The following is a 19,280-nucleotide window of genomic DNA, read 5'->3' on the forward strand; positions in this document are numbered from 1 at the left end:
CGGGAGTTCAAGCCCCGCATCAGGCTCTGTGCTGACAGATTCGGATTCTGTGTCTCCCTCTCTCTCTGCCCCTTCCCCGCTCACTCTCTGTCTCTCGATCCTTCAAGAATAAATAAGCATTAAAAAAAATTATAAAAAAAAAAAAAAAGAAGCTGGCTCCAGGCTCTGAGCTGTCAGCACAGAGCCCAACATGGGGCTTGAACTCACAAACTACGAGATTATGACCTGAGGGTGGGTCAACCCTAAGGGCCTGCCTGTGCAACTGGGCAGATGCTTAACCAACTGAGTTACCCAGGCTCTCCAGAAGCAGAAATGTTTTATCAGAAGGCATAAAGGACTCCTAACAGTTAAGGTGACCCTGCAGCAAGTGATTGAACCCTTGCGTCTCTACTTGCCACAACTCACAGGGTTATTGTGAGGGTGACTTGGGGTAAGGACTGTGAGGCTAACTCCCAGGCCTGAAAACAGCTAACTCTGGATAAGTGCTTGTTCTGAATGTGTTGTTATTATTCTGACACCTCCCGGGGGATTCACACCCAGGGTACCCACCTCCACTGCCTGCTTCCAGGGTCAACACTCAGCTTCAAGCAGGCCACTGCCACAGTTCGTGAGGCCCTGGCCACCAAAGAAGGCTATAGGCCCAGATCTTTATGAAATCATTTCAACATCAAGGGAAAGCATCTGTGTTACATGAAAATGCCTCTGTCTATATCCCAGCTCCCCTGGGAGCCTGGTTGACAACTTATCTCTTAGTGCTTCTTTAACTAACTTTAATTATCAAATGCCCCTGCTCCTTCCTGGTCCTAACACCACAGCACCCCATCCTCTCCCACCCCCCCACATTCTCTCCTCACCAGGCGACCTAGAGGCCTGCCCCGCTGAGTGCTTGACAGCCTTCACTTCCGTTTTTCAGGTCGGTCCTCTCCCTGCGGGGCTCGTCCAGATTGAGGTTGCTGCTGATTGCCTCTTAAAAGAGGGTGGGACAACGCCACGGGCCTGCCCATGCAACTGGGTCAGGGGCACCCGGCCCCGAGACTCCCCTCCACAGCAGCCTCTCAGACATTGTGCCACCAGGGAGTCCAGTCTCCCCACCTTCCCCATAGGGAAAGCCCAAAGGCTTCAGGGGAACTGGAATACAAGAGGGAACCCTTCCGGGAGCAGGAGGGGTCTGAAAGGTGCTGCTCTATTTTATTCTTGCCTTCCCCTTTCCCTGCTAACGTGAGTCATGTCGTCTTCCAAACTCTGCTTCCTTTCTTCCTTCCCCTGAACCCCACCTCAGTTGTTCTTTCTCCCAATCACTTCTTCACCTATAGCATTATGTCATAGACTGGCTTCAGTGACACCCCAACACACACACACACACACACACACACACACACACACACATCTCTGGAGAGTAGAGGACTATAGACCCTGCTTTCATGATACCCCTCGTCATACCTAGCAGTGCTGGGCACACAGCTGTAAGCCCTTGAAGTCACCTCTCTCTGACACCCAGCATGAGAGCCTGACATGGAATTAGGGCCTCGATAAATGCCTGTGGAGTGACAGGAGGCACCCAATAAATACCTATTGTCGGGACCTGAGATTAGGGACCCCATCTGACTGTTGATCAATTCGTTATTCTTTAACTAACTCACCTGAACTTACATACAAATATCTTGCTTGGAGAGGGTAGCCATTCCCCCCCACCCCAGGTGACTGGGTTGCTGTGGCCCCAGGGAGAAGGGGCAGGAGTGTGCTGGTTCCACACACCTGCAGAGGGGTGGGGGCCACCCTGTAGGGAGAGTGTGGGGCCCAAAATGTAAGAGGTGGCTGATACCAGACAGAAGCTCTACCAGACTCCTGAGGGAGAAATGTGAACTGGGGGCCTGAGGAAAGAAAAATAAATTTTGTTTAAAATGTGGTTCTTCTTGTTCTCTTCCCTGGGAAGAGGCTGGGGGAGGGGGATGCTGAGGCCCATGGAGCTGAGGGGAGCTGAGGGTTGGGGTGGGAGAGAAGCAAGGAGAATGTGTAGGGCTCATGGGAAGAAGGTGTTTGAAGATGATTGAGAGACCACAGAGCTTGCTTGGGGGTGAGAGGGGAGGGGGCTTCATGTCTGGTGTTTTACCATTAATCCTCCCCTGCTGAGAATGCTGCACTACAGGTTTGCTAGGAAAAGAAAAGGCCGCCTGGGTCAACCATCGGCATACTTTCCCAGGTGACGGAACTGACAGGCAAAAGCACATACCAACAACAGCCGCCCACCTCGCTCTCAAAGGCTTTACCCTCCAATGGAGCTTTGGGTTGAGGACAAATGTTCACAGTGAGCAAGGTCCTCAAGTGACCCTAGAATGGACCCTAAAGTAGTCTGCCATGCTGATGGTGGACCCCAGTCCCTGGCCTAGAATTCCTTCAGAGACTTTGGGGATGGTCCCCTCTCACGGCCACCAAGGTCAGGGGTTCCGCGAAATCTTTGCTTCCAGCCCCCAAATTCCTTTGGGCAGCCTTGGCTGACCCTGTCTCCCCAGACCTCCAAAACTGCTCTCAATTAGAGAATTTCCCTCACAGCCTGGAGGCCTGCAGAAGGAACCACCTGTATGCCAACTCAAAAGTAGGCCCGTGTTGGGGTTAGCAAGTAGTGACTTTGGTTCTCATATACACACTGTAAAGACCACAGAGAAATTGTGGTTTGAAATGACTTCCTTTACATTTCCTCCCAGCTGGACTCCATCTGACAATCAGATACTGAAATGAAATGTCTGCCTCCTTCCAGATCCCACTGGATGAATGGGGTGGACAATCACTCCAGCGGTTGGACAGCCCATGTTCTCATCTGCTTCTTTAATCCTGGGCAAAAGTGTTCTCTGGTTGCTGCCTCTCCCCCTTTTTTTCTTACCATTAAAATGTTGATTTTACTCACACCTTACTTAGCTTGAGCTAAGTAAACTCTTCTATCCAGAGCAGCAAAGAAGGTAGTGTTTATAATCTGGTTTGTAGAAAGTTACTGCACAAAGAACATGTGTCACTATTTTTGAAAGAATTAAAATGTAATGAAGTAATCTTAACATGCATCTGAACATGCCCCTGTCCTTCATTGCTCCAATAGGCAGAGGAAGGAGAAGGTGGCCCAGTGGGAATTCTCCTAAAAGAACTTTCCCCTCCTGACTGTCCTGAGCTCTGGAAGCCCGCCTACTTCCCTCCACCGCCCTCCCCAGGGTATGGTCACTGTTCTCTCAGTCCTGGGAGCCCTCGGGGTGACCACCCACGCTGACCTGTGTGTCGAGCTGCATGGGTGAGGAGCCCCAGAGGGCTGATGTGTGCCATTCTCCCGCTCGTCTTGTTTTGAACCCTGAGCAGGAGTTGTTCTATCTAGCCCCTCCTATCCCCTTGGTAGACCCCTTGCTCGTCCCTGTCATCCTCTAAGGTCATCCCAAGAGTCACTGACCCCCATCCCTATCCCAGGAACATAGGATGATCCAGCATCTCCAAACCTCTTCCTTCCCAGCCTCTGAGCCACATCCCTTAACAGTTCCCGCACTGGCAGCCTTTTCTCTGCCTGCAGGACTGTAAAGCTTGGATTTCTGTCAAGGCTTGCTCCCTCCCTGATGCTCATTTGCTCTCCTGGGGGCAGGTGGGAAGGGGGATAGGGTTCCAGCTGGTGCCCAGGCCTCTGCCATATCCAGCTCTCACTGTTTCTGAGCCCAGGTGGCTCTCCTACCCTGATGCCCGGCTCCTCTATTCGCCCGCACAAACTCAGTGACCCAATGGCCTGGCTTCTCTTTCCCTCAACCTCCCCATCGCCTACCTTCGCCTCTGCTCTACTTTGGCCACCGTGGCCACCCCCAGGGGCTCGTTCTCATTGCTCCTGCCTGCTGTGGAAATCCCGAATCCACATAGCTCACTCTCTGAAGTCACCAAGGCTTCCATCCTGCTCAGTTCCCCAGTCCTTAAACAGGATCATGGAACTTCAGGAGACCTCTATTCCTTTGTACCCCCATTTCCTCCCAGCCATTTCATCACTTCTGGCATCCCATCATCCATCCTTATACAGCCTGGACCTGATGCATGTCTTCCAGTCACTGCCCTCAACCGCTTGCCTCCTGGACTTTCCGCAGCACCTCCCTGTATCCCCCCAGGCCTGTATCACCCACCTATGCACCTGCTCTGCCTCAGGGTCTGGGATGCTGAATATCCCTGGAAGAAATGGAATGATCGTATATATTTATGCCACAATACACATATGCACTCTGACCTCCCTGGCCCCTTACTTGACATTGCTTCCACACATCTTTGGCTAGCTTGCTCTCTAGTGCTCTATGAAAACAGTTCCACACCTTTCCTTTTACCTCTTTCTTCCTGCTTCCACACCTAATCTAGCTCCATACTTCCCAGAGTACAACCTCTCTCGGCATTTTCCTTTCTGTCTCTAGACTTACCTGGAATGAGAACTTTCCTGCCCTCTTCAATTTCCTAACTTCGAAGCTGATGGAAAGAGGAGTCCTCCCCAAGGTGAACTTCATGCCACCTCTATATCCATTCCTTCCTGCCTCCTCTAGTACCTTTTCCCATCAAATCTCCCTGTTCTTTCCTGTGCCTTCTGTCTCTCTGATGGATGAGGCAAGTGATGGTTGAGATCACGCAAGAGCAGCACACCTGCAACTCTCTCAGGGTGAGTCCGGAGGGTGTCCATGAGTTGGGAAAAAGTTTGAAGTTCTTTCCAAACATGGCCAAGGTGCCGGCTCTCTGGTGCATCCATAAGGAGTTCTTGAAAATCTCGAAACACTCTTGCCAAGCTGTAAGAAAGACAAAGCCTCATCAGGAAAGATATAGTTGTCACTTTCATAATAATAATAACACTTCTTGCTGTTCTTTAAGATACCACATGTTTGACCCAGCTACTACATTATGTATCCTTATCATACTGTGAAGGCCAAAGGAGAAAAGGACATTTGAACTTTGTTGTACATATAGGCTAATAGACAGAGCTGGTGAGCAATTTGTTTCATTTTCTAGTTTTGGCAGGGCTGGGTCACCTCTCAACCCCATGCTCTGTGTGTCTTCTGTCCAGAGAAGCCTTAAGCAGGATGACATTAGAAGATATTACTGGAAGTTCTTTCCAACCATTGCCACTTCTCTGACACCTGCCTTTCCAGCCATTCATAGGCAGGGACAGCCATGCTAAATCTCCAGTTCCTCCCTGCATGTGTACATGCACACACACACACACACACACACACACACACACACACCCTCTCCCATGGCTAACTGGACAAGCAAAATGAAGCTGAACCAATCAGCTATGTTCCCAGGAATTTGAATGGTAGTCAAGGATGCTCTTATGATTGGCCAGGGCAAGGTGCTCTGAACTAGACAACCAGAGCCAGCCTGGGCTTTGAGAAGCAGGGACATTGGTCCATGGAGAGAGGTGAATGTAGTAGATGCCCAGAGAGGGCCAGAGGGCTGAACCCTGTAGGTCCAGACAGAAGAGAGCTGGTCCCCAGCTGTCCAGTTCTTGTCCTGAGGCCTGCTTGGCTTCCCTTGACTTTGCAAGAAGGTCTAGTGTCCAAATCATATATTTGTCTCTAGAACCTCAGCTTGCTTGAATGGGTTTCTGTGCCTTGCAAGCAAAAGAACCTTGAATAAGTCAATATTTCACCTGCAACAAGTGTGTGAAATATGAAACCTATATTTCCTGGTTCAAATGCCAAGTACAGCTGGAGTCTGAAGCCCTTCTTCCCCAACTCCCTCAGGTTATAGACACCTCTAGTTCCAGTCCACCAAAGCTCCATCTAGCCTCCACTGAGGCATCTCCAAAACTCTCCTGATCCCACCATATAACCCCATGGGATCTTTATGGATGGGTGGGTGTTTCCTCTCACGTACCTCAGGGAGACTCAAGCTGAAGTTGTAGATTGCAAGTTAAAATCTCCAGGTGGTGTTTGCAACCACGTGAGCCCAACTAAAATGTCACCTCCCTGACATTCTTAGGAAAACAGATGTTCCTTCTTCTATCTTCCTATATTCCAGGGATTAGCGAACAGATACATATTATAGGCTAACAGGCCATAAGTCTCTGTTGCAACTACTCTACTCTGCCATTGTAGGGCAAAAACAGCCATCGTTTGTTCCCAATGGGGAAGGCTACCTCTGAGCATTGGGCTGACTTGCCAAGTGCTCCTTTTCTTGAGTCAAAATACAGGTTTGTCCTAGAGGAATTATATCCAGAGCTCCTCTAAGGAAAAGAACTGGAGTAACCAAATATCCTTTTCCATCTGACCTGTGTTGTTATACAAGTATAGTGAAGCCCACTTCCCAACAACCCCTTGTTGGTGTCCTTCAGATGTAAGTTGAAGATCAGCTCAGTGGGTAAAGGACAACCCTGTGAGCATTCCTGAGCCTCTGTCCATAGGACATGCTCACATTATGTTCTCCCACCTCCTGCTCTGAAAGGGAATTCCAAAGGCAGATTCTCTTTCTATGCGATTTGACTTGAAATTAGACCCCAGATGAGAGGTCATTAGCCTGGAGTCCACGACTCCCCCCAAATCATATGCACAATGTAATATTTTATGTGTGTGTCCATTTTGGGGGCATAGGGGTTTTCATCTGTTTCTCAGAAGGGTTGTTAGCTCCTCAGGTTAAGAACCAGTGCTCTCAAGATTCGGGGGAATCTCAACACTTACATGGAGTCGTTATAGTTTGACACAATTCCAGGAGATTCTCCCGGGGTGGGACTTTGAAAACAAGGATTGTTCACATTGCAGAACATCCCCTGAAGCCATGGCAACATTCCTGCTGAGGGCATCGCCTTGTTGGGAAAATGGCCTTGAGGATAGGAAATGAAGACAAGGAGTTAGTCTTGGGAATCACATGGGATGCTGGTTCTAGTTGCTGGGGCCTCTGCAGGAAGGATCCTGGCCCCTCTGGTGTTTTCCTTCATTCATCAACATTTAAGAAGCAGGAGCCTCTAATAGATGTCAGGCCCTATGCTGAGTACCAGAGACAGGCTCTCTCCTCTCAAGCTCCCAGTGTAGTGGAGAGACAGACAAATGTTCTAGTAGAGGTACGGAGGGAAGTGTGGAGGGGAACAGAGGAGGGATGGTGGAGGGATGTTAGCTCGAGATGGCTCCACAGTGTTGCTGACACTTTAGGAGGAAAGGAGGTTCATCTATTCCTTATGTTCTTATGAGCACCTACCCCAAGCATGCAAGAAAGTTGCAGGTTATGGGCTCCTTGGGGTGTAAGCAAGAGTTTGATGAACAGGAAACTGACCCAGAACTTGAGGCTTAAAACTCATGAACAATACAGTAAAAAACAAGAATAGAGGACTGAGAAGCTTTGTATTACTCCTGAGGTCTGCACGTCAGCTGCTCAGAGGGAGAAGATGTCATCCTGGCTGGAAACCATGACATAGTATAAAAGAGGCACTCACAGGCTCATTCCATGTCCCAAGGTACCTCTGGGATCCAAGAAATAATATATGACTACATGTGGCTGTACAGCATCCCTTCTCATTTTTCTCTAGCACCGTATATAACATATCCCTAGACTGGTCTCCAAAATAAACTCATTTATAATCTGCTTTTAAAACCAGTAAGAGTTTAGGTATAGGGAAAAAAAGAAAAGAACCGGCAGAAACAAAAACTAATTTCACAATTCTTCAGTAACTACATACAAGTATTTGCAAAGATGTAGGATTAAAATATTAGTTTGTATGATGCTAATGAATCTCTGTTTTTTGCACTGTAGGCATGAAATGATAAGTAGATCCAATCTGGCACCCTTAGCCCCCAAGGCTTTCCTAAACGAAAGGATTGGACCTCCAGGCTGGCCAGGGCTACCCCCCTCCATTATGCTTACATTCATGTTGGCTGTAGAGTGGGTTGACATTCCTTAACCAGATCAAGAGCAGAAATAAAGATAAAGGCCATACAAGTTCCACCACAAAGCGAATCTGGAAAAACAAAACAAAAAGAAGGAAGAGTGATGCTAAGACATTACTGGAAACACACCCAGATAAGACACACAAATCAGCACCTATATGTGCAATAGGGTTTGGTTGTGGTCTATTTCCTAAAGGACTTCCTCCTTTTGTCGCCTCTCCCTCATTACCTCTATCCTGACATATTAGACCAGTAAGACTTTTTGTCCATTTGGGTTCTGCTCTGCCTCTATTTTAGGAAACTGCATTAACAAAGATTTTCAGCAAGGACCAAGATGGGTGCTTCAGTACTTTTCAGATGTCACTGTGCATGTGAATACAGACTCTGTTCTGTAGAGGCCTACCGGGATCTCACATGTCTAACAAGCTCCCAGGTAATGATAATGCTTCGGGTAGCAAAGATTTCATTATAACCTCTCATTCTGCAGATGAGGCCCAGAGAGGGCAGGTGACCTGTGTAGTGTCAGAATAGCAGTGACAACATCTGAACCAGAATCCAGCCTCCTGTCTCCAGAACCAGTGCTCTTTCTGCATCTCTCCACTGCCCTGCCTTCTTCTAGTGCACACTAGACCTCATGTGTATCGCCAATGAATGACCTTGCATATGAGGTCACTGAATGATTGAGCAAATGACTCCGAAGTACTGTGATCCATAGCAAGGTCAATAAAAATCTGTGTTTACTGACATCTTTCCTTCCACAATTTCTTGTTGCTTAAAGGAAGAAAGCAGGGCATACTATTGTGAGTTTTTACAATTCTGGCTGCTGCTAACAACACACGGTTGAAAGCCATTACTAAAATATAGGTTCAATTAGAGTTTAAGGACTTGACTCCAAAGGAAGAAGCAATTGGTTGTTTCAGCCATATTCTGTGGCATTGCACAGTCATATTCTGTTGCAGGTGTGGGATTGTGGGAGGGAAGAAGAGGAGGGGGCATGTGAATTGGGGAAATGGAATAGCAATTCTACCCAACCCCCACTCCAGAGACCTTAGGAAGGAAACTCCTAAGATCTGAAGGAGAACTTTTGCTGATGGCTAAGAATAGAGACTTAAATATATATAGATCAGCTAGGGGTCATTTGCATGGTCTTTGACCCTTTGTCATTCCTTTCTTCTTCTTCTTCTTTTTTTAAGTTTATTTATTTTGAGAGAGAGAATGAGAGAGCAAGAACGACCAAGGGAGGGGCAGAGAGAGAGAGAGAGAGAGAGAGAGAGATAGTCCCAAGCAGGTTCCACACTGGCAGCGTGTGGAGCCCAACTCAGGGCTCAAACTCATAAACCATGACATCATGACCTGAGCTGAAACCAAGAATTGGACACTTAACCAACTGAGCCACCCAGGTGCCCGGACCGTTTGCCGTTCCTTTCAAAGAAATGTACATAAGTGCTCAGCAAAGTGATAGACACCACAGCAGGTACTCAGTGAATATTTGTTCCTTTCCTGCTAGTAGAGTATGCTGGCTATGGAACTATTGCAAATTGTAACATAAATCAGTGCAGGGGAAAGGATAATGCATTGAAGAAAAAACAAAACATGCATAGGGCAGGTGGTTGCAATTGGAACTTATTTTTTAAAGTTTATTTTGAGAGAGAGAGTGCACTTGGGTGTGCATGGGCCCACAAGTGGTGGGGGGCAGAGAGAGAGGGAGAGGGAGAATCCCAAGCAGGTTCTGTGGTTTGTGCAGAGCCCAGAGCCTGACTTGGAGTTCTGTCTCATGAACCCTGAGATCATGACCTGAACCGAAATCAAGAGTCAGATGCTCAACCAATTGAGCCACCCAGGTGCCTCAAGGTTGTAACTTTTTACTCAATGTTTTATTCAAAATATGTCTAGGGAAGATATGTTAGAGGAAACACACTAAAATATTATTATATATGATATAAATTTTCCTTAAGACACTCACTTTTCAGGGCTCCCCGTACACATTTTTCTATAAGATGGCAAAGCATCGAAATCGGCCAATTCCCATCCAGTGTTACAAAGACTGACCCCATTGGATAACAACTGGAATGTTGGCAGTTCCCCTAGGGCAAGCAAACCAAAGGAGGAGGGGATTGAGCCTCTTCCCCAGGGACCCTATCTCACTGTTAACACCCTCCCCAGCACAGCTGTTCCCACAGCACCCTGCACTCCCCTTATCACTCATTGTAAATCAGAGTCCTTACTCCTTCATGGAAATGGAACCCTCACTGGTTATGAGCTTCCTAAGGGCAGGGGCCGTGTCTATCCTTGTCACTATGATTCCACACCCGACACAGGGCCAGCTTCATAATAGGTGCCCCATAAGTATGGAATGAACGAACCTTTGCTGAGACTGGTCTAGGAGGTTCCTGGAGGAGGTGGAGGTGACACAGAGGCTCAAGTCACCAACACTTTGCAGATTTAACAAACTGCACCCCCCGAGGCATGTTCTGTACACTGGCTCCATGCCTTCTATCCTAGGTCCTTCTGTCAATGAGTAAGATCAGGAAGCAAGTCTGGCAAGATAACCATGTGAGTGACAAGTACAAGCAATGAAACCGGAAGTTGTTCCTGGTGTCTTCACCAAGGAAGCGTGACAACTAGCCCAGATTCCACACATCAGACTCTTCCCCTTAAGACAATTGCTTGCAACCTTGGCTTTCTTCCAAGTCAGTCAGCTTCCTTCCATGTAACAATGTCTATCCGGAGTAGTCTGGTATGTGAGACATTTGGGAATGGGAAGATCTGGGATAAGAATCACTTTGGGGCTTGTTTCATCACTGAATCTCAGTTTTCTCATCTGTGAAATGAGACCGTTTCGTCCTTCAGCATACACTAAGAGTTGAGAGTGTCAGTACTGAGGTTTTTATCCAGCTCTGCTCCCTATTAGCTGTATGACTTTGGGTAACCCATTCAATCTCTCCATGTCTCAGGACTTCATCTGTAAAATGGGGGCTGATACCAGGACCTCCCCACCCCCCTGCCCAGAGTAGATGAGAGGAGGAAGTGAATGTGAAACACCTAGAGCAGAATCGGGTATAAGGTAACATTCGATAGACACATATCATTTATTATTGACCCTCACTTTCACAGAGATCACAGGGACGCTGTAGGTCACAGCACATTGTAAAGGCTAAAGAGCAAAGAGATCTCATTTACTTTTTACCTGTGAGGTCTTAGGTCTGCCCTCCACTCACATTCAGGTTCCCTCTCTTTCTCCCTTTCTGGATTCAGAACTGTTCATTTGCTGGTTTGGAAACATGGGCTTCTTGAGTTACTGACCACCCACTGTCCCCTGCTCCATCTCTTAGAGGGGCTTGCACCAGGGGAGGGATGGGGCAGCCTGGCCTACCCGTCCGTGGATAAAATTCCCAAACCCAAGCTAGCACACACACACATCCCTTCCAGTGTTTGTCACACACATTCTCTCCTCTCCTCACTCACTCCTTGTATTTTTGAAGTATTTTGTCTTTGCAGGACATTGTGATTTGAAGTCCCCCATCCCCCCACCCCCACCCCAAGTGGGAGACCAGATCAGAATTCTCCTTTTCCTCCTTCATTCTTTGCCTGGCCTAGGACTAGTGTGGCTCTGCAGGTGTTCCTCTCTACCGTATCTCTGAGTTAGGGCTGCTGTTGTCTGCCCCCCACCCCCTCTTGACCACCTTCTTTCAAGGCAGGTCCCAGGTGGCTGCCAGCTGGAATCAGGTGGGGAGCTCAGGCTGTGCCCCACATCAATTACACCGGACATCAGGTTGGTTTTTGTTTGTTTGTTTTTAACACTTCTCAGGTAATTCCGATTGTGCAGCTGGGTCTGAGAACCACCAGCACAGGTAGTGCTTGGTAAATGAAAAACGTCTGTTGAGAGGTCAGTGCTATTGTTCTAACTCTGCGACGTTTGTCTTGGAGGGGCCGCATTTCACACTCCCTCCTGCACAAAGACCACTGGCAATTCTTTTCCAGACGGGCAGGTCCTCACAACAACCTCTCCCCATGGTCCCCGCCCCAGTCATGCTCAGCATCCCCACCCCAAAGCGGCATCCTTGTCCTTGATGCTCAACTGTGCGCAGGCATACCCCAGGGAGAAATTCCACAGCGTAATTAAAAACATGTTTTGAAGGCGGCTCTGACTCCCCCCACCCTTTCCCTTTAAACATGTCTGTAACTTTAATTAAGCCCAGCCAAGGCTCAGAAGGGGCCGGTGGAAATTTTTTTTTTTCCCTAACTGGTATTTCCTTGTTCTCTCTCTCTCTCTCTCTCTCTCCTTTTTTTTTTTTTTCTTCCCCTCCCCCTCTCTTTATAGCTCAGTCTACATGGGGGAGGAGGGGTTGCAAGGAAGGGCAGAATTGTGCTTGTTGTTTTAAATCTCCGCCAGCTAGATTTCCTTCCCTCCTAGTCTGTTTCCAATTTAAAGGTGGGTAGCCAAGGCTTGAAATGAACTGCTTGATTCTCCCTTCTGCACCAACAACCCAGCCAGGATTCTTAGCCTGGATGAATCCACCCTGGGACCTGGGCAGGCTTGCAGCGGGCTGCCCACCCTCCCTGCACCTGCCAGGTTCTCCTTGCCTATTGCTGGGCCTGGAACCAAAGGCCACAGGCCTAGCAGGTGCCCAGGTCATAATAACCCCCCTACTCTCATGAGTCCTCAGGCCTCCCCAAACATCCTGCTCTGACATGGAAGCTGGGACAAAGGGAGGACACCAAGGAGGCCTTGCACCGGGAGCTCTCAGGGGCAGGAGACACACCCAGTGATCTTTATAAACCTGGCACAGTGCCTGGCCCGTAGCAGATACGGGCGGGTGTTTATTTGTCCGGGGCAGTGGGGAGAGCTCTCGTCATTGGAAGTGCATGTTCTAGGGCCAGCCTTGAGAAGTCTTCTCTCACGCTCTCCAAACCCCATTTCTCTTCTGAGCACCCAGAGCTCATCCTCACCTCCCACCCCACGCTTCCTTCTACTCCACTGTTGCGTGCACTATTCTGTCGGTAATTTTGTGCACGTGTGAGCTCCCACCGGGCTCCAAATTCCATGAGAGCAGGGGCTGTGTCTGACTCACTGGGCTGTGCTGGATGTATAGGGTGATCATACAGCCCAGTTTGCCAGGTTAAGTGTTAGTTTCCATTTATTGCCCTGGTGCCGTTGCTCCTAGTACCTCCTTTCACTTTCAGAACTGCCCCAGTTTGGATAATAAATTAGATGGCCACCCTATCTTTGTGGTCTCCATGACCACAGTGTGGGGTCACGGCCATATCTGCCTGTCCTGAAGTCCCAGGCCCAGTCCCACCCGTCACTAACCTCTGAAGCCTCATTGACCTCATCAGTACCTGTGGAGATACCAGTGGTATCTCTCCCATGGAGCTGAGGTGACACTACAGTGCCAGGCACTTGGTAATACTTGATACATGTTAACAGAGGAAGAAAATTTTTAAAAAGGGGTGGGAGGAATGCCCGGATCTAAAGATTTTCATCTTCTTCCCTCAAGCATTGGGAGAAGAGGAATGGGGACATTTGATATCTGTTTTGCTGTTGCTCACAATAGTAAACACCCAAAGACCACGGACGTTTGAGCAAGTAAAAACCTGGGAGCTGAGTTGAGGGCTAGGTGTGTTGTACTTTCCTTACAGTCACTATTTGTAGAGGCAAAAGCTTCCAGAAGAACCAAAAGCTTAGGGAAGGAGCCACAGACCCCTGTCAGGGCTGCAGGGGGCTGTGGAAGATGCCCCCATCTTCCTCAGACATCCTGGAAATTCCTGGAATATGGTAGCATTGGGAAGTCGGCTGGAGGCATACCAGGCAGAGATCTCAAATTCCAGGCCATCGGGATTACACCAAATGAATGTCAGCTCAGACTGGGTCTAGTCTTAGGAGATTCCCCCAGCCGAGGTTCTCAGCCCAGCTGGTCCTATCTCACCACAGAGAGGCTGGCCAGGTGTTCCTCTGCGGAGAATACCATGAGAAAGACAGAGTCCCCGAACAGGGGACACCCACCAACATCAGGGAAAGGGAGCGGAGGTTGTGAGGGACTCTGAGCCAAATCCCGTCTTTAAAAATAGGGTCATTCTCTGTAATAGCAGCATGCCTGACACAGAAATAGAATCATTTCAGCAGGTAAAGTCCTCAAGCATATTGTCTGAAGGCCACAAAGAGCACATTGCGAGTAGAATTAAGTGATATTCTTAATTTCTTCAGGAAACGAGATAAAGAAAACAGTTGCTGATTGGGTTTTCCTTGGCATTCCACAGATGGTGAACATCTTGTGGACAAAGACCATGCTTGTCTTGTTTGCCATTGTGTACCCAGCACCTGGCACAGTGCCTACTGATTAATAAGTACTGGTTGATTCAAGGAACACATTAATAAATAAATGGATTTAATAGTGAATCTTGTTTGGGGCACCTGGGTGGCTCAGTCAGTTAAGCGTCCGACTCTCCATTTCAGCTCAGATCATGATCTCATGTTTCATGTGTTCGAGCCCTGTATCAGGCTCTGCACTGGCAGTGAGGAGCCTGCTTGTGATTCTTTGTCTCCCTCTCTCTCTCTGCCCCTCCCTCACTAGTGTGCACTCTCTCTCAAAAAATAAATAAACTTAAAAAAATAGTGAGTCTTGGGGCGCCTGGGTGGTTCAGCCGGTTAAGCATCCAACTTTGGCTCAGGTCATGATCTCGAGGTTCATGAGTTCAAGCCCCATGTCAGGCTCTGTGCTGACAGCTCAGAGCCTGGAGCGTGCTTCAGATTCTATGTCTCCCTCTCTCTCTGCCCCTCCCCTGTTCACGGTCTGTCTCTCTGTCTCTCAATAATAAATAAAGGTTAAAAAATTTTTTTAAAAATGTGAATCTTGCTTAACTTTTGTCTATTTTCATTCTGGGAGGGAAGTTCTTGGAAGCCAGGGACTGAGTCTCTGATTACTGTTAGCACTTGGCTCCTGAGGGCAACAACTGACTTCAACACTTTGGAAAATCAGAGTTGCTTTGACAAAGGAAAGCAGCCTGAGGAGAGTGGTGTTTCCCAAATATGAGGGGATCCTAACTTGGCTTTCCTCTGCAGCCTCCCTAAGTCCTATCCAAGCCACACATGGCAGAAAGGACCGACCACCTGTGCACATGGTTGGACTGTCTCCTTTGCTGCTTGCTCCCTTTGGGCTAGTTATTAAGCTATTGTCCCTCTGCTCCAAACCCACCCACCAGCCAGGGTTCCTCTGGGCAGGGGACCCCAGGGGCAGCCTCATTGTGCCCTTTCCTCACAGGTCTGAGTTACAGCTCCACCAGCATCTTCTCAGTGTTTCCAAGTGCTACCAATTCCACATCCTTCCTTTGGTTCCCTCAGCACTGGGGGTGGGAGCTGTGTCCTGCAATTGCTGCCTCTATGATACCTTGCTCTCTTCTACCCACGTGGGTAGCAGCTCTGTACTTAGCTAACACCTTTTTACATTCCAGATTTTCTCTGACTGAACCCTGACCGAGACAATCACAGGCCTTCAGATGTTCTACCAGATGGCCCCCTTCTTCCCTAACATTTTTTCCAACACCCAGGAAAACCCTGTCCCGCCTGCATATACCCATCTCAAATCGAGGCTTGGAACAAATCCATTCTCTTCTTCCTCCCCGTCCTCCTTCCAAAGTCTGCCTGCCTTGCCTGTCTCCAGTCTGTCTAATCTCAGCTCTATCCACCCCTGGGTCCTTCCTTCTTCCTTCCTCCTCCAGCATCTTTAGTCATTTGACATTTCCAAGACTGCAAGGCTATAGCAAAGTGCATATTTCTTTATAGTTACCTATTTACTTCACCCCTTTCCAGAAAAAAAATTAGAAGCCAGTTGGCATTTGCATATATACCCTTGGGGTCCTCTGATCCCCTGTGGCTCTTGCCTACACTTCTCAGGGGATATCTGGCCTGTCCTACCTTTTATTGCTCTTGGTCTCAAAACACCCTTCAGGTTTCCCCAGCCAGACTGGAAGTGAGTCCAGGGTATAATCTGTGTCTTTTTCTTTTACATCCCTGGTCCAGCCCAGCCCCGTATCAGCCCCTTTCACTGAAAGGGCTCAGTGAAAATCCGGGCTGGGTGATAAGCAGTTGTATCTCATTGAATCTAAGACACCATCAATTGTAAGGCGCAATGTTACTTCTTGCACACTAAGAAACAAATGTATCCAGTTAAGGTGCCGGTTGACCATACGCTGCACCCAATGTCAGAAATGTGAAAGTGTGAAAAGCCAATGTAACTCATAGAATCAATGAAATACAGTATCATTGGTCTGGAAAGCTCTTGGAGTGTTGTTTTCCTTTGAGCCTGTTCTTCAGGGCTTAGGATCTTCCCACACAGCAGAGTATGGATGCTCAAAGGGCTTGTGGACTGGAATGGCAGGTTTCAACACCAGGGGGTGGGGGAAGGGATGGGCAGGCCGAGGATTCACATGCAGGGAGGGCAAAAGAAGACTACAATTGGCTGTGCTGGGCTGCAGGAGGAAAGGGCCCATCTCTGGACAAAGAAACATGTCTTCCTATGAAAGACGCTTGTCAGAGAGGTTCACAGAGCAGCCAGCTGTTACTTCCGTGCTAAATGGCAAGGAGCCCACCGACCTCTCACCTTCCCCACCCCACCCCCACCTCACCCTCTCCACCGTTTCTTTGCTCTCCACCTCACTTTGAGACCACAGACTGCCCTTCTTACCTTTTGCCTTTTCCTCAGGGTCCAGTTCTTCCAGAGCAAAAGCTGGATCTGTCTCACAAAGCCCATGGTGGTGGCCACACGAACAGGAGATCACTCCAAGCCCTCGGTTTATGGAGGGACAGCAACGGACATACAACACCGCTCAGAGCACCTCTGTCTCGGGCCACTGTGTCCTTCTCTGGGTGATTAGAGGCTAGTTTCCCCCTTCAAAGCATAATCCCTTTTAATTCACGTAAGCCCTTTGTTGAGGAAAGCAGGCTGCCACTCTGTTGCCCCCATCTTAGGAAGGGAAGAGACACCTAAAGATAGGAATGGCTGGGCACTGAGCAAAAGGAGGTGGGGGACTTCAAGGAAAGCATAAACACATCACAAAAATATAGAGGCTATGAGAAATTAGATCCGTGCTGGGGAACTAGATTCATTTTGTACCCCAGGCAACGGCGCCCAGGCCAAGAGCTGAGTTTGGGCTGAAATCTCACTTGTTTGTGCTGACCGAGCCTTGGGCCCTGGTAGAGGGCTGCATTCAGGGAAAAGGAGTGTCTTTTTCTTTTCACGAAGGGGCCTTCAGCTCACCAGAGACGTGAGCCATATGGGTCGGCAGAGCCCAGAGGCTGTGTACCCCATGGCTGGAGAAATTCGATCTGCAGCAAAAGGGAATGAAGGGAGCGCATAGAAAGGCAAGGCGGAGGGCATGAGTCCCAGCTGTGTCGCTGTTTCCAGTTGTCCTTGGGACACAGCTGCTCCCTAGCTTCTCTTTCAGGCTATTTAGCTGTAAGACACCCCAATCCCTCCAGTAAAATCCCCTTTTGCCTAAATTAGCTCATTTGGCTCCTATCAATTGCAGCCAGAAAGGTTCCTGCTTATTTATTTATTGTGAGTTACCTTAATCAACAGGGGATCTGACCTGGACAGACTGACAATGGGTCAAAGAATTTATCCGCAGCCCATTGGAATGTATCTGAATACAATTCCTGGGTAGGCACATGATTGCAACAGCAACGCAAATAGAAAACTCAATAGAGTTGCAGTCGTTTAAAAGAGAAGAACTAGACTTCATGAGTATCTTTTAAGGAAGCCAAAGAACTCCAAAATAATCAATATTGTCAGTTCCTGTATCTATTAGGAAAAGGCTGACAATTTTTCAAAACCTGCTGAGCAACGTGAAGGCTTCACAAGTGGGAAGATGTGTGGCAGGTTCAAAACACACCAGTCATGATACATTATCAGCTGGGACTAACCCACTTTCATAGTTGATCAAAACACTGAAAATTCTATCAACTGATTTTCCAAACACTTTGGTGGCCCATGAATCAAGTGGGGTATTGCTATTTGTTTCTAGTTTTGAACCAACTTTTTGTTTAAAATGTATTTACCATTCACCGTTACAAGAATTCTCTCTAGAGAGTCTCAAAGTGAAACTGTAAACACATTTTTCCTTTGTTTTTCAAAGCAGAAGCAATACCACGTAGTTCATCGTCAGAGAGAAATGATGAATATTTCAAAACCATTTGGCACAGAGTAGAGGAATTTCTCTAGAAAAATAATCTCTAAAAGTTCCATATTTAAAAATATCTTTGGAGGAGAAAAAGTTAGAAATCATGAGAATGGAGGTAGTGCATGTTTCCCTGAGTCCTCAGGATAGCATAAAATGAATATCTATTACATGCCAGTACTAACTAATTTCTAGATTTGGATTTACATTTTTTTTGAGAATGATTAAAAATAAAAATAGTTTCTTAATTATTAATAGCAAAATACATAAAAAATGTCTTTAGGGGCACCTGGGTGGCTTAGTCAGTTGAGCGTCCGACTTCGGCTCAGGTCGTGATCTCGCAGTTCACGAGTTCAAGCCCCGTGTCAGGCTCTGTGCTGACAGCTGAGAGCCTGGAACCTGCTTCCGATTCTGTGTCTCCCTCTCTCTCTGCCCCTCCCCCACTCTTGCTCTGTCTTTCTCTCTCAAAAATAAATAAGCATTAAAAAAAATGTCTTTATAGACTTGATATGAGTATAATCCCAGAACTTTGCTTTTACCTAAAATATCTACACCTTGATTTTATGTATTAATCAGTCTTGACTCTTACTTGATATGGTCTCATTAATGAATTTTGGGGCTTGGAGCTATCGTTTTGAGGTGGCCGCTCACTGCAGCAAGAATGGTATGCCCATTTTCTACTTTGCCTTGCTAGGGACATTTACATAGTGTCATAAAAGAGAACCAGGTCCCGTCACTAATTATTGTGGAGTAGAAATTAATACCAAACTAATAGAACTTAAGCATTCAGTGGTATTATGGAATCATAGGCTCTATACACTGAGAAATAAATTATATTTTACTAATTTAATCTCTACTATGAGAATCTTGCACATAACTGGCACTAATTTAGTCTTTCCTGTAAGAATTTTGGACTTCACGTTGTTATTATTGTTCAACTGGCATATAGATATTACATTTTAGTGTGTAAGAATAGTACTATTTGAAAACATATTCACCTGAAACATGTCCACAAGCTTCTATCTTACTCAGTGAGAGGAGGCACAGCTCTCATGTTTAAGCAATCTCTGCCTCCCCAAATATTCCAGAGCCACTCTGGACACCACATAAAAAGAGAGGTCTTGAATGGAAATCTAGAGAGCTCACTGTTCAAAAAGCAGGCACTGAGGGTTTTATCACGGCACACCTTCTAACAGGAACGTGTGGATACTCACCAAATGCCCATCACAGAAGAACAGATAC

At 47.5% G+C, this 19,280-nt stretch overlaps 1 protein-coding gene across 1 annotated transcript in view; it reads right to left on the minus strand.

Annotated features, from left to right (window-relative positions):
- The window catches only part of ABCA4 (ATP binding cassette subfamily A member 4), a 130,744-nt gene extending 114,123 nt beyond the window's left edge, over positions 1-16,621 (minus strand). The window contains exons 1-4 of the mRNA XM_027058556.2: positions 16,547-16,621; positions 7,843-7,936; positions 6,666-6,807; positions 4,636-4,775 (exon numbers count right to left, since the gene is read on the minus strand). Coding sequence (XP_026914357.2) covers positions 4,636-4,775; positions 6,666-6,807; positions 7,843-7,936; positions 16,547-16,612 — 442 coding nt within the window. The 5' untranslated portion in view covers positions 16,613-16,621. The remainder of the gene's footprint in view (positions 1-4,635; positions 4,776-6,665; positions 6,808-7,842; positions 7,937-16,546) is intronic.
- Positions 16,622-19,280: the final 2,659 nt, after the last annotated feature.

This window comes from Acinonyx jubatus, chromosome C1 (assembly GCF_027475565.1).
Source record: "Acinonyx jubatus isolate Ajub_Pintada_27869175 chromosome C1, VMU_Ajub_asm_v1.0, whole genome shotgun sequence".
Lineage (NCBI taxonomy): Eukaryota > Metazoa > Chordata > Mammalia > Carnivora > Felidae > Acinonyx > Acinonyx jubatus.